At 43.7% G+C, this 25,634-nt stretch overlaps 1 protein-coding gene across 1 annotated transcript in view; it reads right to left on the bottom strand.

The window, feature by feature from the left end:
• The window catches only part of lrrc75a (leucine rich repeat containing 75A), a gene marked incomplete at both ends in the record, with an annotated part of 35,557 nt that extends 12,367 nt beyond the window's left edge, over positions 1–23,190 (bottom strand). Inside the window, 3 exons of the mRNA XM_080513201.1 lie at positions 3,463–3,575; positions 13,285–13,413; positions 22,936–23,190. Of these exons, the coding sequence (XP_080369327.1) occupies positions 3,463–3,575; positions 13,285–13,413; positions 22,936–23,190 (497 nt within the window). The remainder of the gene's footprint in view (positions 1–3,462; positions 3,576–13,284; positions 13,414–22,935) is intronic.
• Between the last annotated feature and the right edge of the window lie 2,444 nt (positions 23,191–25,634).

Consider the following 25,634-nt stretch of genomic DNA (forward strand, 5'->3'; position numbering starts at 1 on the left):
TGTCAGTGCTGCAGCTGGCATTACGGGCTGGCATCCAGCCAGCGAGACAGACCGGACAGGGTGAAGGGGAAAGAAAATGGACACTCGTAAGCCGCGTGTGCAGGGGGAAGGGGGTGGCGAAGGTTTCCATGGCAAACCGTGTATTGGTCAAGCAAAAAAACAAACAAAAAAACAACTCAGCGACACCTCATTATTTCGCAAGGATAAAAGACTGTGGAGTCCGACAGATGAAGTTAAAGGCAGATAAGGAATTGGCTGTTTACGCTGGCAGACCGACAGTCATCGTGCTGGCCGGCGGAGCTTTTTACGGCTCGCTACTCCTCAAATCCAGTGACTGTCACAGCGGATGACATCGTGCAGGCAATCACTTGGAAACGCCACGAGCAGAGCGAGTGGCAGCGAAGGTCTTAGCCAGCGTGCCGCAATTTCACATTGATTGCCGTGGAGCACGACTGTCCCCTAAAGCTGCAGCTCCCAGTGCAGGTACGTTACAAAAACCCCTGTCAACACACGTCAAAGGCCGCAGATCACTCTCTGCTGGTGGAGCGGTGAAATGGGAAATAAGTTGTTTGGAGCGTGAACAACACAAGTCAAGTGGTGTCCATTCATCATTTGCTATAATGGGCGACTCAACTCTAAAACTACCGAGTCCCAGGAGAAGACGGATTTGGAGTCCTGCCACTCTGGAGGTGCATATTGTCGTTATTGTACGTCCCCTTGCACATGTGCAGAAGAAATATTTACTCTGGCCGTGGCGCGCAGTCGCAGCGCTTTCAGGAAAGTTGCATGTTACTGCAGTTTTATGAAAGATAAATGCTAGGTGTTTGTTTTAGCTTTTTTTTTTTACATCTACAAAGAGTGGTTATTCTATAAATTAAGTTAAACTGAATTTGCATTTTTTTTAAAAATTGATGGCCAAAGTCAGTTGTGAACCAAATTAAATTTTGGTAATTAGCCTCCATTCCTTTTCAAACACATCTTTTATATGTGAGTCAGTCTGTTTTTTTTTAAACTGGAGAAAACGACCAAAGCTTTTAGTTCGCGCACGTTTCCAAGTCCTCCAACCGGTGCACATCAGAGTCAGCAGCTGTGGTAACCGTGCGATTTCTCAGCGGGAACTCACAGCTGGACGGAGACGCTTGGCTGAGTGATCTCACACACCGAGACACGGGAGCTGTCCTCCAGCGTCCACATTAATCGTCACAACTGATCTCGAAGGCTCACGGGTGTAAAGCACACACCGTGCCCATTATAAAGGCGGGGACAGTAATTGGTAAAGTTTTTAAAGAAACAATTCTTGATTTTCAGCACATCCCTATCAAAGCATCGCCTTGCCTTGCCTTGCCTTGCCTGGACCGCTCCAGAACATATCAAACCTCGGTGAACATTGTTTTTAAGGACAATAAAAATGCAGAAAAACCAACCTGGCAACAACAACAACAAAAAAGCCAGATTAAAGTGGGTTTAAAATAAACAAGTGTACACAGACTGAAAGATGCAGAAATGTCTCTGCCTCCCTACATTTCCTGCACAGCGTCCAAATCTCGTGCCGAGCCAGAAAGTATCAATAAATGGAGAGGATTTATCACAGGAGCATGATAATGCTCGGTGCAAGTGAAAAGAGTCTCTGCACAAATTCTGTGGGGAATATGTATAAATCATGCCAAAGCGAGGGTTTTACCGTGACTTTAGTCAGCAAGAGATTTCGTGAAGAATCGAGCCAGTCTTTCATGATCCACCTCTTCACATGCAGAGATTTTTCCTCCGTCGAGACCAACGTGACCAGCATTGACATGTGTCGTGTTGTGTGCAGGGGAACGTTGTGCAGATGGGAGTCGATCTCGTGCCGTCGCTCCATCTCTCCTACGGCTAATCACTCTAACCCGGAGTTCACGACGGCCTCGGGCGCTGATTAAATCCACAACTACTGAAGAAAATGAACGAGCTCATTTTCTTTCCCGTCTTCGACCGTCGTGCAATTCCATTTAAGGGTGAGACTCTGGTTCAACCGGCGACTTCCTGAGCCGGTGCGACGGCCCTGTTTCAATTACCAGTATGGAGTCTTTTAAAACCGCAGAGTCGATTTTGGTCTGGCCGAACTGGATTCTTGTTGTTTAGAATTAGATAAGACTCAAGTTTACACATATGTAGAAAGAGTCTACTGTCTACGGTACATAATGTGGTTTGTTGCCAGGGAGCTTATGGATGAGTAGCAAAGAGCCACTGACGACCTGTTGGGGCGCAATCTCGAGCAATGTAGCCCATTTTCGACCAGAGAAAGGAAGAAAGAAGACAACGAGTCTAATGTGTGCTGGACACAAAAGCATATCTGCAAAAAATATCTATCTCACCTGGATATCAGAGCAAAGTGGCTCCAGATGACTTGTGTCAGAACAGAAAAGTCTTCTCTCATTCACTTGAAATGCAACGAATAAACAATTTGCTCTGTTCCCGGGAATGAATACAAAATCTGACAGGTATCATCAAAGGCTGGCGACGAGGGGTCCGGCACAGGTTTTAGCACCGATTGCTCTCAACCGGCTTGTTAACTGAGAGCTGGAGGCGATATTTCATCGTGGAAACAGTTTGACAGAATCTGAACACCGTTCTTCAGCTGAGCTGGAGAAGCAGATGGATTACTTACTTATACTTGAAGGCTGATTTGCATATTGAGAAGCGCCGCTGTGTACAGCCGATAAACACTGACCACACTATGAGGAACAGCTTTCCAGAAGCATGTTGAATGGCTTTTTACGTCCGTCGCCTCCACCCCAGTTAATGTAGCGTCTGTAGGCACGTGTACATCCTTGCCTTTGTGTAGTTATTGATTATTTTTTGCTGCGTGCCACATCAACAGGGACGGTCGCAATCCAGGTGAATGGAGAAGGAAAACGCTGTTCACGTGGTAATTTTATTCTGTGTCAAAAACCCAACACGTCAGCATCTTGTGAAACCATCGCAACAAGCACTTTAAATCACTTTAATCACTTTTCTGCTTCATTCCGAGGCTCAGTTTGAATTCCAAAACGCTATCTTGACTATTCATGCGCCCCTGCATGCATCTCGCTGCTGTTTGATTTGAGCATGTATTTGGTATTCTATTCTATTCTATTCTATTCTGAGGTGATGGCCGGGAAATCTAGCTCTTACTCCCATTTTAATATGACTGGAGACTTTTAAAATAAAGCATCTCTGATGCTAATGTTTGTATGAAGATGAGGAATAAAAGAGAGAAAGAGGCAAAGTGGTGAAGGTGACACTGAGATGACTGATTTCATCTCCAACTGCGCTCACGAGAGCCAGAAAACACAAACTGAGACATCGGGAGACGCAAAGGGGCAGCAGATGATGACACAGTGGTGACACGCTGAGATGTTAAGAGACACAGAGAAACACACGCACACACACACAGACACAGAGAAACACACACACACACACACACACATACAGAACCACACTCACCAGGCCTGAGGTTTCCTCTTCAGCAGGCCCTGCCTCCTCCACCGGGAATGAGGGCTGAGGTGGTAGGTCAGCTGACGACAGACCTTCTCCATCGCCCCCAGAGAGTCCCCCTCCTGTTGGAGACACACACACACACACACACACACACACACACACACACACACACACACACACACACACACACACACACACACACACACACACACACACACACACGGTTGTCAGACGTCGGTGGTCTTTGGATTCTCTGATTAATCCCACTGAGGGGAAACTGCAGGAAACCCAAAACAACCAAACTTCTTCCCTAAGCCACAAATGTATAAAACTGAATTTTTATACCTCCCAAACCTTTTTTTTTTAATTAGAGCAAATAACAAAGCATATGGACAAATAATAAAAAAAGAATTGAATTAAATCAAAAAGACAAACAAAATAGACAATAAAAGAATGAATCCATTCAGCCACAAGCAACCAACACCCTCAATGAAATATTGCAGCCAAAGAAATAAAATTGTATTGTTGAAAAATAAATATATAAACTAACTGACCGACCAACCAAACAAACAAACAAACAAGCCAAAATATAAGAATTCATAGTAATAAAAAAAAAAAATCTATATTAATTCAGACATCTCCTAAAGCTGATTCATTTGAACAGAAAGTAGTGAAAATATATAGATTATAGTTATCAACACAAAACAAATACATATTATTAAATAAGAAGAAAGAAAAGGAAAATAAAATAAGGAGCAACCAACGGACCCAAATAAAACAAACAAACACACAAATAGTAGTTAGTGCTGTGATACTGTCTCTGGTTGTAGAGAGGTGAACCCACTGGTGGGGAGAAACGTCGTGTCAGACACATCACCACCACAGAAGAAGACGCCAGTGAAGCGCCACTGCAGCAGCTGATAGGACAGGATGTCATTAAAGGATACGAAGGCCAGTGGAGCGAGGAATTAGCAAAACACACGTTTGTGTCTGCGTGCGAGCCGTTTGATTGGCCGACCACGATCACACTTTTATCTGAGTGACACGACGTTCAGCCTGAGTCGCCATCGTGTTGTAGCGTGTACAGCAATCAGGCCTAACACGGCGGAAACAAAGATTTTCCCCCGGCGACTCGGGTCATCTGGGCACCTGTGCATAACTGATGGGGGGGGGGGGGGGGGGGATTGGGAGTCGTGAGCGAGTGACGCCTGCTGCCGGTGACGCACAATAACTGCTAATCTGAAACAGTGGGTACAGAACGCAGGCCCGGCGTTTCATCATGTCACCCAGACAACTACTGTCACGAAACCTGCTGCGCTGCATTTAGGGAACAAAAAGCTTTTATGAACCAATGACGACTAAAGGAGCGAGACAGGTTTGTCTTTTGCTTAGTGAGAAATGGATTCATCCACAGGGGTCACCACAGCCGGCTACGGCATCCTGCAGCGTAGATTTTACGAGATTATAGGCCTGACGCCCTTCTTACGCAACCGCGATTTGAATACAGCTCCACTGTACTCAACAGTCAAGACAATCGACTAACTGGGACCTGTTTGGGGTGGCGACCGACACGGCGACAAATCACTCAACTGCCGCTCTATCACGCGGGAGCCGTCGGCACGGCGTGGGGCAAATAACTGATTCACTTGTTCATTCGCAGTTCAGTCAGTGGGAGGAAGATGCTCTGTGATCTGCATTCAGTCAGATGGCGACGGGGTTGTACAGGTGAACCGGAGACACCAACAAGGGGGAGCAATATTCCCTGAACTGTGAGCGGAGCAGCACCTGCCTCGCTCGGAGAGACGCCTGGAGGAAGCAAGTGGAAGGTAAAAGAGAAAAACAATTTTCAAGCTGGCAGCATGTGTGGGTGTCGCTAAGTGTCTTCCCGCTGGGCAGAGATAACAACAACAACAATAATAATAATAATAACAATAATAATAAAAGGGAAGGTTCTTCCATTTCCATGGCTGCCAAATGAATTTCTCATTTGTCCAATTGAATGAGCGATAATGACAGCCTGGGAGAAACTGAAGATGTTGCAGCAATTTTGTGTGTGTGCGTGTGTGTGCGCGTGCGAGTGCGTGTGCGTGTGTGTTCGTTCAGACAGTGACACACAAGAAGAAAGAGTCAAGGACATGTCCGCAAGAATTTCAGACTCAGAGCAAATCCTATTTCCATCTTTTCATGTCTCAGTGCTGAGCTTCCTCAACACTTTACCCCAAATCATAAACCGACAATTACGAAGATCGTTCGGGTGAGTCTGTGAGCGTTTTACAGGTGATCTCATGAAAGTAACACAGTGAGTAACATCCCCAACAAACAGGATTATTGAAATGAAATACATGCATGTATGCAAGCATATGAACATATGTAGACCATTTTTCATCGCTCTCTTGAATGACACCAAAACACAGAAATACTTCAGAGTGAAGCCCTCGCTTTGTTATTGTTTCATCTGACTCGTATTGACATAAGAATCGTTCCAGTGTCTCCAGTGGCGTTGCAGTAAAAGCACTGAGAGGAGACGGAGGATTTTCTTTAGACTGACATGATATTAAAGCTCCCCCTCGGTCGGCTGCTGCTCTGTTGACATCTTAAGCGTCAATATCGAAGCACTTACTGGTGATTGGAATTTTCAGGTGAATATGTTTGTCTTGGTAAAGTGCAGCTGAAGAGGTATCGACACGCTCACGTACGGCCGGAGCGGCCTGGACGCCTTGATAAGGCCACATGAGATGAGTTGTGAATAAAAGAGTGACGTGGAGGTTCGGGTCCATGAAAAGAAAAGCAGCAGCTTTACTGGAGAGATTTTGTTTCCAATATTTTCTCCTTTCTCACTCCATGAGAATAACTCGTTCCCCTCTCCTGCTCTTGTTTTTCTCATCCTCTGTTGCCCCCCTCCTCCTCCTCCTCCTCCTCCTCCTTACATTATTGATATACAACCAGCCTTTCCAGTCTCCAGAGGACCGACGACCTCTCCTCCCCTTCTCTCCCTCTTTGTCACGTTTTTATCCGTCTGCTCCATCTCTCCGTCCCTCCCCTCCAGGCTGATGGAGTTTTGGTTTGCGCAGCACAAATGGTGGCATTACTTCGGGCCTATTTTTCACTCTGACCCTGCCGTGCTTTCTGCTGATGACTTGCCGGGATAATTCTTTTTTATTGCTCCCGTTTGCAGCGGCCAGGAGGAGGTGGCGAGAAGACCAGGCAGAGAGCCGACTCATAGATTTGGTTGGTTCTGGGGAAAGTAAATGGAGCTCTTCCACCACATTTTCTACACTGACTGTAGAAAATGCTAAAATGTTTGAACAGAAGCTGTTGTTTGACGCTGAGGACGTAAGCTGTCAGAAATAACTTGGCAGTTTCTACGTTAAAAAGAACCTTACCTACCGTATTATCTGGACTATAACTCCCACTTTTTTAATAATTTGGCTTCTCGTGTGGCTTATGTTTCAAAATACACTTGGTATATACCATATATGACCACTAGATGTCACTGCATGACCTCCATACTACTGTATTTGATAAGTCAAAGAGAAACTTAAATAAATTAAACTCACACTAAATGGGTTTGCCGAGTTTAGCACACATGCTAAAGACTGAAATAAAATGATTAAAAAACTCAACATTTTCTACCATGCCACAAAAAAAACATGACAGGATGTTAAATACTCACACAAAGAAAGTGTTTTTGTACAATGATCTGCATATTTAACCGCTTCCTTAGAAGTTTGTGTCGAATGCTAATCTAACCGGCAAAAAAAAAGAAGCAAATCTTTAATTAAAGATGATTAAATATGTTACACAAATATAAATGTGTTTTTAACACCAATGTGACTTCTATATGTTTTAGCCTCTTCGTTTTAAAAAGCTTCTCATTTACATTCAGTTGTAACTTATAGTCCAGAAATTACGGTAAATTTTGTGAATGACTCTCGCTCCTTGACGGTCTTGTGGGACGACACAAATAAAGCATATCCTTGTTAAGCAGCAGAATCCTAAAGGAACAAAGACTAGAAACTAGACGGGGTGACTCCTCGAGGACGAAGCCATGAACACAACGATCGGCTGATGCCAGCGGTCCTCCACCTTCACGACACCTTCCATGACCTCCAGCTGACCTTGCAGAGGAACTAGCAGCCGTTTTGTCCTTCCGTGTTAAATTTTTAATGAGAAAGCTACCAGTTTAATGATTTATGCGTTTGCAGCTTTTCTAGAGATAGATGGAGAAGAAAAGTGTGTTATGAGAGAATTTTTGTCTGTGTCAGAGCAAAACAGGAAAAGTGAGGAAGTAGAAACTTGGATGAAAATCCAAAAGTCCTGCAGACTTTATTTTGAATTAGGATATCATTGTGGGTTTTTTTTTTTTTTTTTTTTAACTCATTGGTGGCTGTGGCTCAATATTGTATTTGTAAACTCAGACTCTGGCCTTTTAAGTGGAATTAATGTTTCTACGTCCTTTCTGCTCCAACCTGAATCTGGAACTCTATTCTATAAGGATTGACGACTGTGATGTCGACATGAGGTTGAACTGCTGAAGAGAACAATAAGAAGGAAGAAGAGGCGGCTGACAAAGAAATGAACCAAATGGAACAACTGGAACTGGAAGTTATTTCAGGGTAAATTAAAACACACTTTAAAAAGCAGATTCATGAATCTTCATATGTGAAATAATTAAAATCAGGCATATAATTAACCCTTTTTATGAAACTATTTGTTAGTATTCTCATAAATCCTTCTTGTTTGGTTATAAAGCCCTTCTTTTGTTGTGAGGCTGAAGTCTTTCCTTCCGAATAATAATCAAGTTTCATCCCTGCCTGAAATAAATAAGCATCAACTTGCAGTTCTTGAACATATTTTTATATATATATATATATTTTCCTCATGAATTGATTATTTTTAACGAGAAAGAATGAAGAAATGTCACATGCTGACCGTGAACATGCCAGTTACCAAGATGTAAATATAGATATTGTGAAAGGAACAGATTGAGAATCGCTGCATGTTGTATGTGAACATATGGAGGAGTTGTTGTTGTTATTTCAGTGTTACATATTTCACATGTTGTTCCGTTTGAACTGAGAAATCTGGGAAGAAAAAAGATTTAAAGACGAAATAAAACGAAGGATCTCAGATAGAACTCGGCGAGTACTGCGTGATGTCAGCCGTCAGCGGCTCGGAGATTCTTTAATATTGATGAGAACATGGCCGCATAAATGTGAAACTGCTCTGAAACTTGAAACACAAAAACAAGTCCTCACGTCAAACGTCTATGTAGCTTAAATGTGAACGTTTTAAACTTTTTTTAATTTAATTTAATTACACTTTTTTTTCCAAAAGAAAAATCTCCTTCTAAAATAAAATAAATAAAACAACTCAATATAGAAGTGACAAAACAAAATAAAAATGGCTAAAATAGCTCAAACCGCTGCATGATAAAACTGCTAAAAGAATTATACGGGCTAAAATGGTAAAACATTTGTGAAACGTCAAAAATCGAAGAAGAAAAACTTGAAATAACTCGAAACAGAGAAAAGTGAAAAAAAAACAAACAAACAGCTAAAACATCAAAACGGTTCATCTAGTAGTTCTTCTGCACACGTGCGAAGCCAAAAAGGTTGAAGGTCCCAGACGAGTTCCTCCTGAATAAAAGCTCTCAACAGGACAAATGACCAATCTCATCCCATCTATGATTTTGTCAATAATCATAGTTATTTTGTAATCTGATTTACTGAGATCCGACACAAAGAGCATAAAGATTGGGCTTTAGGTTGACGTGTGTTTTGCAGGTGCTAAACTTGGAGTTTGACGTGTTCATGGAAGAAGTTCCGAACACATAAAGGAATTAGAGCAAATAAATATGATTTTATAAAGAAAATCAGATTCAGAAAATATTGCAGAGCCTAAGAATGTTTGTGACATAGAACGTATCTTATATTAAATTTCAGAAATAAAAAGTTATGGGGGGGGGGGGGTGGTGGCGGAAATTCCGGGATTTCACGAGGTCTGGAATACCCAATATTTAATACTCGTTAGGATTATGTTGCGCATCTGTCAGACTCCATCCTCAATACTATTTTTTATACCTTTACAGTTCAGTCATTTCGTGAGTCAAGACCTTGAAATATACTCCAATACAAGCCAGCTCATATTTGACACAAAGCTAAATAGATTTCATCTATGGGCAGAGAGAGCGATAGATGGATGGGTGGATGAATGGATGAATGGATGGATGGATGAATGGATGGATGGATGGATGGAGCAATGAGCAGCTGCAGAGGCAAAGCAGTGAGGATTTTGCTGCTTTAAGCCGTGATTCATGTGTCAAACTGCTTAGCTGGAGTCGCACAGCAATGAAAAGATCTTTCACACTCTATAGAGGGTGTGTGTGTGTGTGTGTGTGTGCGTTTGAGACAGTATTTACATGAGCGCGTGTATATTTGTGTGTTTGTGCATGTTTTTCAGTTCATTCAGTTAAATGCATTAGGTTAATCTTTATCCATGCTCTAAATATAAACAGGTGTATTTTCATCCATTGTGTGTGTGTGTGTGTGTGTGTGTGTGTGTGTGTGTGTGTGTGTGTGTGTGTGTGTGTGTGTGCGTGCGTGCGTGCGTGCGTGCGTGCGTGCGTGTGTGTGTGTGAGACAGACAGGAAGGAGATCACACAGAGGCGGATTAGTGGATTCACTGAACGAGTTGAGCTGAAATTCCCAAAATCCTGGAGTTTCCTCTTTGAAAAAGTGAGCGGTTATTCACACACGCACGCACGCACGCACGCACGCACGCACGCACACACACACACACTCTACCAAACGCCACCAAACATGATGATGGCAGGCTGATATCGAACTCCAACACTGTGCATGACTCCAGGTTAATTACTGCTAAAACTCCTTTTCTACTTCAACGAGTCACTTTACAGTTTGTTACACCTGGCTACTGTATTTTAGAACAACTTAAATGTGGGACTCCACATAAAATAGTAAACTATGACAGTCGTGGCTTTTCTTTTTTCTTTTAAATTAATCAATGCGAGTTGGTACGGCCCTGCGCTTCCATCTCCCACAGAGCATAACCTCACATTCCTCAGTCTCAAAGTACTTTAATCAAGTGTTGATTTGAGACGGGGCGTTTGCAAAACCTGCAGGAGTGAATCGGAGAGCCTGAGAGTGATTTCAAAACCCGGAACAAGGAAAAATCAGCGTCTGGCGTGAAATTCATTTTCACCCACGACGCCGCATGGAAAATTTTCTTTCCTGTCTTTTTCTTCCATTTTCCTCCAGGAAGGGAGAAACGGTGGCAAATGACAAACGTACACATGGCTGGAGACGTGGATGATTAAACCGAAACATCTGCTCGTCTATATATTGTGATTGCAACGCCAATGTTCTTGTTTCAGAATTGTAACACTGATTTAAGCGATTTAAGCGACTTCCTCCACTGGTGTGATTAACGTTTTCATTAAAACCCCTTATCATGTTGACGAAGAGGTCCACTGGTTTCACCAACCAAATGTCTTTTGTTTATTGGAAATGTCTCAAAACGTTTGTTTCCAGCTGGTTGGACAAAACACTGCCGGCACCTTGAACACATTTCACATTTTATAGATTTTAAAAAGCACTTTTTTTTTTGTTTGTTTTTTTTAATGACATGCCCACCCTAAGCTAATCTGCTTATTGCCTTGTTTGTATCAACGGTTTATTAAAAGTCAGTCTGGCTGTGGTTTGATTTTTTGATTTTGATCTCTTATTTACCGTAGGACTGATCAATAGCAGACGGGGCCGTCTATGGGAAGGACTCACCGTGGACCTACCGTAATCCATTTACACCCAAGTCTCCTTCAGTATTGACAGAAGCCGCGTTTTTTTTTCAAGGTCTCACTGCTCCGCGTTTCATATAGATTGCATGATGGGGATGGAATATTCCACATTTATGCCTCATTAGCGGCTCTCCTTTCACTTTTACATACCAATCAGCTCAATTAATATGGATTAAAAAAACCGCTTGATCGAAACAATATAATCAACATTTTTTCTTTTATTACACACGCTTCACGATTTCCTCGGCGCCCTCTCTCACGTTTTAGAGAACGGTCGCGAGTGAAAATGCATCATTCCTCCTCATGCTGTGGCTTCATTAATCACGCAGATTAGAAAAGTGCAATGTGACGTTCATTCAATCACTTTCAATGAATTGGCTTTGCGCTGACTGACACACACGGAGTGTGTTCAGAGGGATAATGTTCACTGATTTGACTTTCTTTTTTTTTTTTTTTTTAACTCTGCCGAGCAGCGTTGTGTTTGTGGACTCCTGTTTTTTGGCCGGCCTGCTTCGTGTTTACCTTTTTGTGGAAACATTAAATTCAAATTTTTGCATTTTCAACCTGCTTCAGTTTCTGCTTTGGGGTCTCCTTGAGCAAACTCTGAACTCCGTTTTTTTAAACAGATTCAAACCACTTGCAGAACAAACAAACAGCCGGTGAGCACTCAGTGTTTTGTACAAAATCCAGTTTTCACAGGAAATGAGCGCAAATTAAGGAAGCGAGACGGTGTTTCATGAGGTCTGAGGAGGTCACGGGGAAGACACACCAGACCCACGGATTACGTGAATTATCTTAATCACGTCTGAAGTGTTCTTCGCATCATCTGTGGCGGGCGGAAGAGATGTGATCTGGAGGCACTGGAAGTGAGACACATGTGTGACATGTGACGAACATTACATTTGCCCGAAATAAACCGTTTGTTGACGACAGCAACCAGGCTTTGGGGGCAGAAACTTTGCAGCGGGGCTTTTAATTCCTATCTTCACGTACATCATGCCTCCTTCCTCCGTGCATTATTCCTGTCACCTCTCCCTCTCTCTCTCTCCTTCGATGACACACTGGGTCATCAGGTCTAAGACAAACTGACTCAAGAACAGTTTTTTCCCCAAAGCCATAACCACTGTGAACTCTCATATGCACTGACTTTACAGTCTCGCACCTCTCTGTGTGCATTCCTTTCATAACGTTCCATACCCACCTAATGTGAACACAACTGGTCTATCTGTGCAACGCTTTTGCGAACACATCTGTATTTAGTGTATACAACTGGACTTTCTGTGCAACACTTTATAATGTGCAATATAATTTTTACTTTCCACCCACAATGTGAACACATCTGTATATAGTATCATATTTATTTCCTGTAAATTACACACAACATATTGTATTGTTCTCAGGACTGGACTGTGCACCTTATCTCCTTTACACCCCCACCCTCCTTCATGCACTATTTTCCGTACTATGTTTTTTACATATTCTGCACTTTTTTTTTCTTAATATGTTTCTTACATATTCTGTACACTGTTGCACTGTTACTGGAGTTGTTTTTTAATGTCATTGTACCTGGTATAGTGACAATAAAAGGCATTCTATTCTATTCTATTCTATTCTACTACATGAATGAACAAAGCCCTCTAATCCCCTCCCCTTCCTCCCCGTTCTCAAGGACACACGCCGCCACACAACCACTTGGAGCGCTTCCGTAACCTAATAGTGTCAGACAAAATGAGTCAGGAGATCCTCTGATAGCGGCCATGCAGTAAATCACATTGGTTTGCGAGCGCACGTTAGCAGGCCGGGGCCTGTTTACTGTCCTCCTGCAGACCTGCCACACATTCTTCACAAACACACTGTTTGTTTTTGTTTTTTTTACTGTGCGTCTGTATCTGCGTGTGTGTGTGTGTGTGTGTGTGTGTGTGTGTGTGTGTGTGTGTGTGTGTGTGTGTGTGTGTGTGTGTGTGTGTGTGTGTGTGTGTGTGTGTGTGTGTGTGTGTACATGTGTGTCTCACCGTCTTCGGGCAGTGGACGTATCGAGCCAGGCTGATGATCAGGTCGTGTGTGATGGGATCCACCAGGTTCCTGAAGCTGGCGTAGCGGTACAGCACGTCGTCCAGCGAAGTGGACTCCATGCCAAGGTCCTGCACACGCACACGCACACACACACACACACACACACTGGATGAACCCGTCAGCACCCTGGCTTGTGCAGTGGTGCAGTCCATTTATGCAGCATGTAAAGAATACAACAGGCTTCGGATTGATTTTACAAAGATGGAAAAAAAAGAAAAAGAAACATGGAGCATAATGAGTCGCTTTTTTTTCTTTCTTTCTTTTCTCCCTGATAAAAGCAAACCATTCAGTCATGAACATCTCAAGCTTGTAAGTGCAGCACCGCTCTGTGAAAGGCTTTTTCCTTTTCCAACCCCACCGCCCCCCCTCGCTCCGCCCCGTCAGCTTTACATTAGACCCTGTTGCGCTGCTTAAATTAAAATGTGTCATATCTCAAGCCACATCAAAGTCGGCAGAGTGTCACGCCTGTGGTAGCTTTAAAAAAAAAAGGAAAAAAAGAGTCTGAGTGAGTGACGGCTGCACGTGGAGGGCCACAGGGGAGGATCGAGGTGGGGCCGCGTTCACAAAGCTGCAGCAGCCGACAGGAACATTAAAAACGTGGCAAAGCGTATTTAAAGGCAACAACGTATTAGATTCAGTGAGAGAAATGAAATGAAAAAATCGTATATTTTACTATAACTTCACATAAGAGTTATACATTTTCTCATATTTAAAATGCGTCTGTCAAACTTGCGACTGTCAAACTACAATGACGTTTTGATCGTATTTGGACCAAAACATTCAACAGACAAATGGCCTTCATATGTGGAGTTTGTATGTTCCTCCTGTGCCTCTGTGGTTTGTTTTTCCAAACAGAATCTCTTTGCTTTTCTATCAGCTATACTGCCGCCTCCTCAGGATTTGTGAGGTGTGACCTTGGAGACGTGGTTGGTGCAGTCGAGCCACAGTAGAAACGCTCAGGTTTGACTTTTCATCCTTTTTGTGCTGAGTCGCCATGTTTTCCCGGCGTGGCTTTTCTGTGATCGAGCCCTTATGCGCCGCTAACATCGGGGGCCAGCTCGTTTTTTGGACATCACTTGAAAATTTGAAGCATTCCTTTATGGCTTTTTGCAGGGGAAAAAAAAATATATAATTTCCCCAAAATCCCCAAGCTTTTAGTTTTGGCCTTCAAAACGCGGTCATATCATTTTTAGAATAAAAGCTGAGGTACGTGCCAAATTTGGAAAAATCGATTTACAGGTTTTGGATTAATATCAACTTGACGAACAACTTTATATCAAAAAGGCTGCGATCAGAAAAAGTCCCACTGAGGTTGTACTGTGTAAATGAACAAGGTCATTGCGTCTATGATCTGATGCAATAAACTTTAATAAGCCTTTAATATAACTCTGGTTTATAGCCTTACCTGAGCAGAGGCATCATCGGGATGAGATCAGTTCAATTAACCTCTGATCCCCAAGATTGAAGTTTATCACTTAGTTCATGTCGATGTTTTTCACATATGTGAAGGTATTCCCCCGAATTTCAGAAATTACGTTCACAAATATGGAGCACACATGAAAATGACCTTTGATCACTAATCTCCAGTCAATTCAACAGTGGCCATAGATATTGCAAAATGTTGCTATGGCGACGGTGGAACAATTGCACTGTGCAGAACAGAAAAATTCAAATCTCCAAGATGTCTATAGACATGTTGTCTCATGAGTCGATATGAAAGAACAGCAACTTTGCAAAATTACCCCCCCCCCCCCCTCGAAGCAATGTCGTCAAAATTTAAAGCTGTCCATCTGCGCATCCATGTATTTGTCCCATTTTTATTTTTTTTTTATGTATAACGTCTCGGTGAGATTATTGGAAAGCGTCGAACTGAATCGCCTCACATGTAGGAAACATCCACTGCCACTCGACTGGAGATCGGTGACCAAAGGTCCTCGTGATCCCCATGCGAGCGCCGTTTTAAAGTGGCCGTCAGAGCGTGAACAAGACTCCCGCCGCCACAGCTTGACACGGGTTGCCTTCTGGTGTTTCGTGGGGTTTTTTTTTCCCCCTTCGGCCTGTGGACTCCGTCCACATCGGTTGATCGCATTTCGCTTCATTGCTAGTTGATATGGTCTGGAAAGTTGGTCTTTTGAAATATTACATAAATAAAACGAAAAGGTGTAAATCATCTGAGCCTTCAGTGAAGATGCTGTTGTTGTTGTTGAGGTGAGAGACGATTCCTCGGCTGGATTTTCTGCGTTTTAACTCTTTTTATGTCCGATTCTGAAATCTCTTCTCTGACTTTGTGACAAATCGTCTCCAATATCACATGTTCCGTTTCCACATTCGGATGTCATAGCAATGCCCTGCACTCGTAAACAACTCAGATTCGCTGTCTTTGCTTAACCAACTCGGCTCCTGCAGTAAATGCTGGAAACACTTCCCTACACAATCTGTATAGCAAAGTGCCAAATACGTTGAGGTGGCTATTTGAGTGCACGTTTATAGTGTCTGCAGACGCATTGGTTGGTTTTCTTTGGCAGAGCGTTTCCAGCCAGCTGAGTGGCAACCGGACTGACAGGACGGAACGAGAGCTGCTCCGTCTCCTACAGAAAGCGATGACTCACCGATGTTTCCATGCCGTCTATTGTGTGGCGTGGGCGGGGCGGCCAATAGCCGCAGCGGCTTTCACAGAGAGGCAAGTATTAATCTGCAGCTGTGTTTTCACATTGTGGCCGTGCAGGGAGAGCCTGCGATAAGTTCGTCAACAGGTGGATGTTTTTAGTGAACCCGGGGCTGAGCGCATCGTTTCAAGCTGAAATCACTGTGAAATGACTGTGTATACACACGCGCGCACACACACACACACACTGGTAACTTTGACATCAGTGTCAGTGTAAAGAAAATAATTGGACAGCAGAGGTTTTTTCTTTGCCCAGTCTGAATATAAAATACTGAAAAACGATGAGTTTCAGCCTCGACAGTGAGTTAAATTAAGGCGGCATCAGTGGATTAGTAATTGGTTTATACATAATGTGGAGCTGCTCTGGTCTGCTGTGGTTTCAATGTTCATCTACATTTGTCTTCAGAAGCCTTTTGCAGCTAATTACAGAAGGATTAGATTGAAATGTCAGAGTGGATAGATTTGTGATGGACTGGCCACATGTCCAAGAGTTACCTGATTGTCTTTTCTCTGACATTCATGTCAATGGATTATTTTTTTTTTTTTTACCGAATATAAAACATGATGCATACAAAGTAATTAGTCTCGAAACTAAACAGTGACAGGACAGACTGAGGCAGAAGCAGATCTGTGCCCAACTTATTATTATCATAAACAATCCTTCCGAATTATAGAAACAACAATAACAAAGTAGGTTCGATATAACCCACAACAAAGATTCATTCAAAGAGTCATTTGGTCATGTGACCTATTAGATATTAACTACACAAGCACTTCCATTGACGAATTCTGCTGTATTTCGAAGAAACGTCCCTTTACATAGAGATTATCATGAGGTTCAAATAAGCAAACATGGCAATTGTAAACAACCACCTGACAACAGGACGAAAAAAAAAAAAACAGAAATCCAACACGAGATATGCAATACCATGACAAAACAGAATGAATAGATACAAACATATACAAAATAAATGCAATAGATCCAAACATTAACACGGAAAATATCAAACGCAGATAAGAACTGCAGGAAATAACAAAAACGACCCCCCCCCCAAAAAAAAAGCTAAATGTTGACATATGACAAAACTTAGAAAAAAAATATGGAACACAAACATGAAAATAACAAAAAATAAAACAACAAAAAAGCACATGAAATGAATCAAAACAAATCCGACATGGACACAAAGTAGAAACTAAATAGTCTACACCAAAATCACTCCAAAAAATAAGATATACATCTTTAAACAACAGCCAGCATAGGAAGTAGTCAAAAATTGCTTCGGCGGTCATGACGACGATAAATTGATGGACGTTGCGCAGGTGAAGGACGAGGGAGAAAGTATGAATAAATGGGACAAGGAAAGAAAAGTAGATCCGTGAACTTGGTGCCAGAAATTTTGATCCTTGGATGTCGGCTCTTCCTCTCGTCGTTCACCGACGAATGGGGAACGCGAGCTGGGATCACACACTAATTCGGGCTCCGAGGAAAAACGCAGTGGGTTCTCATTAGAAAACGCTGCCCACACTAATTAGAGCCGGTCAACATCAGAGCCGAGGTCTGAACTCGGCCACTTCGCCCGTAAAGACGGAGCTAAAGACAGCGGCTCAAGTGCAGGAGCTTGATTAATGAAAGGAAATGCCATGAGGAGAAGAAGACCCGTCTACGGAGCGGGAATCGACCTTTATTAAAGCTCACATGGTCAACAGACTCTGGAATCCCCGGTCCTGACGAACGTGTCAGCAGAGGGATATTGCTCTTTGAGGAGTCACAAACGCTGCTGCAGTTTTTCACGCATTTTTTTCATGTTCATTGGACGGTTGGAGCTTGTTGACGAGTTTAATCCACGAGTCGAATGATGGGCTGCATTCCATTTAGCTGTACCGACTGAAATGTGTTTTCATGTGCAGGATACCTTCCATCTGAAAGCTTGAGAGATCGTTTCCCATTGGACTTTATACTGTAACAGAGCATTTAACGGTTTGAGTGACAATAATTCAAAAGTGTACGCGTATAAACAGTCTATTCAACGTCAACACTCACTGTTGTCAGGCAGAGCGCTTTTATTGTGGCGCTAATGAAAATACGATCTCTAACCAACTAAATTTCAAGTTAATACAATAATAATCTTAACTTACCGCCAGCTTGACGCTTTTTTTTCTTTCGTCAAAGGCCTAATGGAACGCTAAATGCTTGTGTTAAAACACTGAGATTTAATTGCGCCCTTGCAGGAAGTGAAGTGGCTTGTTTTTCCAGCTCATTGTTGGCGGTTCACCTTCTTCGTGCTGAATTATCCCTGTGAGACTGTCACTGCGCGGATCGCCGCTCTGAGAGCTTTGATAGTGCTGACGCAAATAAAATTTACTGTGAAGTCCATCAACTGCTGCTGCATCACCTCATCGCAACTTTTCTTGGTCTTAGTTGAGGATTTTCTCTCAAAGGCTCCACGAATGCAGAAAACTACCCCCCCCCCCCCCCCCCCCCCCTCCGATTTTGGACTTTTAGCGAATCGGAAATGTACTGACGTTTACAGACTGTATAACGATAAAATGAAATAATGCGGACCAGAATACAGTGTATATGTGCATGGAAAACGATAAAGAAAACTAGGAGACGCAGATTCCAGTTCAGGGCAAAAGAGTCCAACTTTAGACTGAAATCTGTAAAAGACCACGATCGTCTTCTGATCAGCCATCTCTTTCACCACGCTGTCCATGAGGCAGACATTGACGAGTTACCTTCAGCTGGAATCGCCGTGTTTTGCCACCCTCTGGGTAGAGTAACGCTCTCGGAACCTCTCGCTACACGACCGAACCACACCACTCCTCAGGAACGCTCGTCGAGTTTGGAGTTTGATCAGATCGATGTTCGTCACAAAATGGAGACTCTGATGCTTCTCAGCCAACAGCTACAAGCCGAGCACCGCTTCAGGTTTACAACCCAACAGGAAGCCGTTAGTCAACAGAACCCTTGAAGACGGGTGGGGGGGGGTTGATGAGACGTTGGCTTCGGTTTTGAGTTCACTGACGGACGGTGATTAAAAAGGCCGCCTGCCCATTAGCTGTTAACAGAGCTCCTGCTTGATTAATCAATGTCTATTTAATCCGAACTCTCCAGTGGTTTCCGGGCAACGTGGACAACAACCTGGTAACCGATGGTGACGAAGGATACCTCCCTCCTCGCTATGTGTTATTTTCTTTTTTTTCCTCTCGTCTCTGTAATCACTGCTGCTCGTCCACATTTGCTGTCGTCCAGCCGCCGCTGTGCTTCTGCCCTCCTTACCTGCTGCAATTATCTTTACCCAGTTCGTTGCTGTTCTGTGACACGCTGTCCTCGCAGAATAAGAAACTGAATCTCGTCAGCCTGTGTCTTCGTGACCCAACATGAATTAGCGTCATTATCAAAGCGATTGGAATATGAAGCGCTGTGTTGATGTTTAATCTCTCTCATTTTCTCGCTCCGGGAGATCTGCGTCTGAAACGTTCAGTGAGAGAAGTAATAAAAGATGTACCCATCAAACTCCAACATCTGAATGCATCTCGGAGTCAGACCTCCACCCATCGCTCGCCGGATGAAAGCGACGCCCTCCCGTTAGTCATGTAGCAAAAGCAAACGCCGCCAGCCTGCACACAAGAGAAACTGAATCTCTGACGTCCGTGAAGAAGTTTGCAAACTGCATAAATGACTTGGTTACTAAAACCAAAAGTGCTGACGGAGGCTTTATAGTTCACCACAGATCTCCCAGCAGCAGCATGTGGTACCTAATGGAGGCCCAGTGGAGAGAGAAATGGGAGCAGTGGGATGATTATTATGTTAAAAAGTTTACTGATCAGAAGAGGGATTGAAACAGACGATAAGACGCTCCCTTCCAACGAGCTCCAAAGCAGCCAAGGCTTATAAAGCTCTGTCTGTCCATTGGGGAAAGATCTAACAACAAAATGGCCCTCATGGGTTGATTCACTGGGATGTTGGTCCCCGTTTGTTTCACCACCAGCTCCAGCTTTCTCGCGCAGATTTTCCTTGATAATGAATAAATCCCAAGTAAGTTTCATGAAACTGGCTTTCTTTCAAAGTTTGTATCAGACTTCCCTCACAGGCTTTTACATGAAAGACGGCGAGGCTGGTGTGAAATTACACTTTTCAAAAAGTGCCTCAGTTGAAGCTGGTCAGTCAGAACGTGTTTGAAGAAGCCATTAGTTGGTATAAGACACGGACTATAAGACCGGTTCAACCTATTTGAAGCTTGATCCTGTAAGTCACTTGTACGTCATTTGAATTTATATTATAATATCTCATTGACTGAATCTCGATGTGAAATTAGGAATACACAAGACATGGTGACGCGTATGTCACCGTCAGTGATTTACAGACCAACCACCAAAAAATATCGCTCTTTTATGTTTCTGAATCAATTCTCACGTTAAAATAAGGATAATTACACTGCGGCTTCAATCTTTAGGTAGAATTCTTGAAAAGGTATATGAAAAGTACTATTTGGTTAAATTTGTGTAACAAAACAAAACAAAACAAGTGAGCATGACTCTCCTCCTCAAGGCGCATGGTAATCTGTTAATAATGTGTGTAAAGGTGGCCTTTGTCTTAAAGTTAGGAGTGGAGGATTAACAATGCAAATGGGAATGATCAGTAAACAAAACAGGAGCTGATGGAAATCAGCCCAAACAATAAACCGTGAAAGCTGCAAGCATGAAGGAGTTTCCTGCGGTTGAGTCATCAGGGGAGAAACTAACATACGGATTGTGTGCTGCTGTAACAATGAAGGATTTAAAAACCTGCTTTCTCCATGTATCCTTCCTATCATCATTTCTAAACAAATATTCAAGTAAATTTTGTCAACAAGCTTTTGCATTTTTGTTTTTCAGGCCAGATTCTTGAAGCCTGTTGTTTGTTAAGGCTTATCCCCATTGGCAACAGCGGCGGCGGCGGCAGCAGCTAGCCGAGCCGAGCCGCCGCATGCGACTCCAAAACACAGTAGTGAGGCTATAAATCATTGCGGTGTCCTCGACGCAGCAGTGCAGCTGAGCCGAGACGAACACAACAGGTCCTCCCTGGACGCTCAGACGTAACAGGCCAGGAGGAGGCTGGTTATTCAGGCGTGTGACACAGTCTGATCCCGGACTTCAAGTGTTGACAATAAACCGATGGAAACACAGCATGTCGTGGTAACACTACAAACCCCCCCCCCCCCCCCCCCCCAAAAAAAAAAGAAAACAGTTGGGCATATCTGGTTGCGGCAACCGTTTCCTGCTCATGTTTTTAGATTCTTCATTGATTGCCATGTGGAAATGACTTCTCTGTATTTAATCCGTCACATTGAAAGGAAACCTTTAGTACACGTATTAATAGTGCAACGCAGGAAGCTGATGGGGGGGGGTCGAGGCTCTTGGTCTCAAACCGACAAACAAGATTTTGTCAGGATTTGTTTATCTGAGAAAAGTTCCCTCAGAGGAAACTTAATGGACCTGACATAAGAAGCTGTCTTTCTAAGGCCCTGTTCACGCGGCAGGATAATCATGCCGTGTCTCCCCTTCCGACAATCTGAAGGACGCTCAGATCATCATGAGATAATCTTATCAGATACTCCTGCCGTGTGTTTTGTGGTAAGGCCGCTCTCGTCTGCTCGGAAAGGATGTCGTGATTGCTCCCATCTCGAATCGGGGATATTCAACATGTTGGATTGTTTTGGCTCGAGTTCTCACCGTGTGTGGTGTGGGGGGGGGGGGGGACCAGCACCAGCCTGTTGACTGTGACGCGTAGCCAATCAGAGAAGCGAGGTGACGTAGTGGCGACACACCACAAACGATCGTAGTGTCGGTCTCCCCGTTGTCAGTGCTAGCTTACTGGACGACGCAAGTTTGCTTGTGCTCAAATAGTCCGACGCTGAACCATGAAGAGTGGGAGAGTGGCAAAGTAAGAATTCCATTCACTGTGAAACCTGGCTGTTACTGTTGAGATGACAATAAAACCCCTTGAACCTTGAACCTTGAAGATGAAGGAGTAAACATATGAAAGCAGCCCACCAGACGGTGAATTCAGGCCCGAGGAACTCCAAGGGGATCCACGTCGATTTTTAACAACGAGATCCACTTGTATTTTTTCATTGAAAGTTAGTGCCTCCCCTCTGATTCATTCACTGGGGATTTCGCACTGTGTTTCCGTCAGAGTAACGGACTAACAGTGAGCAGTGACCTTACTGCTGGTGGAAGTGGCATCAGAGCCATTCTGCCGTTGTGAATTTGTAAAAAAAAAACAAAAAAAAACGAACACGTTGAAGGCTGCAGGTGGAGGATATGGATTGTAAAACTTTGCGCCGACAACAGCAGCAGCCGGGTTGACAATCAATGGAAACTAGCTCTTTTCTAAAAGACATGTACACAACGCTCACGGTCAATAGTATTTCTGCACATGATCAATTATAGTAACAATGGAGGAATCAGGAGCGGTTGTTCAGCTCATATATATATATATATATATATATATATATATATATATATATATATATATATATATATATATAGCTCCTATATATATATATATATATAGAGAGAGAGATAGACCGTATGTAGAATCATGAGGGACTGTTATTGGTGGATGGAATCGACTTCCACCCCAATGTCATCAAGGATCCGACTTCTCTTGGGCGTTTCTTTCCTCTCTTGCACTGACAGAGAGTTGAACTCTGGGAAGCCACTTTCAAAAACGTGCCGTCTTCAGTGACTCTCGACGCCGTCTTCATGTAAGCAAACACCCGAAAACCCTACTGACGTTCACAGTTTTCACTTCAAAATGTTGTGAAAACCTTTGTGTTAGAGGGCTGTCTGTTTGTCGGTTTGACTGGCAATAAGTACAAAGTTTGAATTGGTCATGAACACGTGGAAACGTGTCGGTATGGCGATGGCGATAAGTTACCTGTCGGAGGCTCTTCAGCATCTCCGTGGCCTCGTCCTGCTTGCCCTGCTTGGCCATCAGCATCATCTCCTGGATCATGCCGATGCGGCGCTGGTAGGGCGGCGGCGGCGGCGTCCCGCCTCGGCCCAGCCGGTCCCCCGACTTCAGCATGAGGGAGGCCAGGATGTCCCCCCGCTCCTTGGTAGGGGTCCGCTTCCAGCTGTGCTGGGGACTGGCCCCACCTGGCTCCTGGCCTTTGTTCTGCTTGGCTCCCATGGTGCCGCCTGGACGTGGGCAGGGGCCTGGACGTGGGCGGGGGCCGGAGCTGCCCCGCCGAGCCCTCCCGCTGAGGCAGCTGTGATTAGATGCCCCTGATGAGAGTCAGCAGCTGAAGGCATCCCAGGGAAGCCTCATGTCCACACAGTCCCACTCAGGTCTGGAGGTTCAGGGCTGGAGACTCGGGGTGTTTGGGGAACTAGTCATTCCCAGAGAGATGGAGCGATGGAGAGAGAGAGAGAGAGAGAGAGAGAGGCAGGCTCAGGTCGGGAACAGGTCCGGGGAGGCAGCCCGCAGCATGTCAGGATGCACGAGCTCCTCCGTGGCCCGCGGCAGCTTCCTATCCCGCACACAACTTCCCTCCGTCCCAACACTCCCCCCGCTGAGTCCTCCCGCGTCCTCCCGCGTCCTCCCGAGCGGCGGCGTTTCCTCTAAAACACGCAGCTCCGCGCGCGAGCAGGGGAGGTCCGGATGAGGTGCTGCGTGAAACAGGGCATGGCACTGTTTACGTCCCCCTGCGGCTAACGGCCGCGCTCCTGCCGGGGAGAGGGGCTCCACCCTGCCCGGAGCGGAGGCTGCGAGGCGGCGAGGCGGCGAGGCTGCGAGGCGCGGCGTCGGTCCGCAGAGACAGCGGGGCTGAGGAGAGAGGAAGGCGGACTGAGGAGTCTCCCGGACCGGGATTGGAAGATGCTCTCTGCCCGCCCTGCGTTCAGCTGAGACACGGGAGCGCGCCGCGCGTGCACCCGAGCATTGGTCCCCGCGTGTGGTAATGGAGCGCGAGCACGCACACCGATAACTTTGGATAATAATAATAATAATAATAATAATAATAATAATAATAATAATAATAATAATAATAATAACTATTATGCAACATTATGCAATTATTATTATGCATCGAACGACACATTTCCAAAGAAAAATATAATTATATAATTCTAAGTAAATTTTAGTCACACTCATATGTGGATTCATGTTTTAGTTCAAATTTGATTCTAGTGTAAAATAAAAAAAAATTAAACTACTTGATTGACTGACGTAACAATTAATACTCCAGTTTCATGCAATCAAATAATAGATTTACCAAATTTCCTTTAAATAATGTGTTGTTTCATTATTTCATCATTTTTTTGCAACAGATTTTTTTCCTTTTCCCTGTTCTCACGTATGATAATGACTTTGTGTGTACGTGTGTGCATGCATGTGTATGTACACAAACACAAACTCATAGTGTGGATAACAAGTTGCATATTTTAGCAAAATTAAACTACAAAACGATGCAAACATTGCAATTAAAACAAACAGTACAATAGAATCCTTATTTTAAATGGGCTAGAATAAGGATTTGCAGCCGTTTTGTCTTTCCTGCAAGAAAACTCTTGAGGTTTTCAGTTTGATTTAAATCAGAACTCTTTCTGGTCACTTTAATCTGTTTTCTTCTTTCTGCAGAGGAGTAATAGGTTTAACTTGAGTTAAACACTGGAGAGCTTCACCTCAACTTGAATCTGGTTTTATCATGGACAGCTTGACAAGAGTAAAGCAGCCAGACAGCATGATAATACCTCCACCGTGTTTTACAGTAGGTGGCCAGGGCTATTCTTTCTGTGTTGAGGAGTTTAGTGTCATCTTTATGTGCTCTACTATAGCCCCACCCTCCTCGACTTCAGCTTGGTTTAATGTTCGCTGGAAGAAGCTTTAAGATTTCTTTTATCTTCTCTGAAGTCAGGTCGGCACCGAATAGGTTCGCCTTCTGACACTGAGGGAAGTTAAGTGCTTGAGAAGATATTTATATGCCTGAAACCTCTTTTTAAAGAGTGTTTAAAAGATTTAGAAAACCTGCAATAAATGGATTATAGTTAGGTTGACAGCCTTTCTTTGTGCTCAAACTGAGACGAAAGTTAAACATTTTTACAGTGTGACAAGTTTCTGCTTGTTATTTAAAGGCAATTTCATTTTCCATCTTATACAGCTGTCACTGATTCATTCAGTCTTTGTGTCTTTTGTCTTTATTACTGTCCTCGCTTGCTTTTGCTGCTCGTCTCAGGATGACGGTTCTGTTTGGCCTTCTTAAAGTCTCCACTGCCATCTGCTGGTGGCTGCGTGAAGCGCTTTTCCTCATTTTTCATGTTTACAGAACCTGACCAAGGGATTCACTAATTTTGTCCTGCAGTTATTTACTCAGATTGACAAGAAGTAATTGTGTATTTCAAAACAGAAGGCTTGCATACATATCACTTCACAAATCTACCATTTTTCACTGCATCATAGACATGTCTGATATGGTTCTTATAATTTAAAAAAAAAATAGTTAAGCGAGTAAACAGTCTCCATGTGCCCAGTAAAAACATCTTGTGTGCAATTTCCCCATGATCCGTACTTAACATGTGAATAAAGCAGCCATAAGGACATGAAGGACCGACACTGAAGTGACTGGTGTATTTTTG

This window comes from Blennius ocellaris (genome assembly GCF_963422515.1).
Source record: "Blennius ocellaris genome assembly, chromosome: 2".
In the NCBI taxonomy this organism is placed as follows: Eukaryota; Metazoa; Chordata; class Actinopteri; order Blenniiformes; family Blenniidae; genus Blennius; species Blennius ocellaris.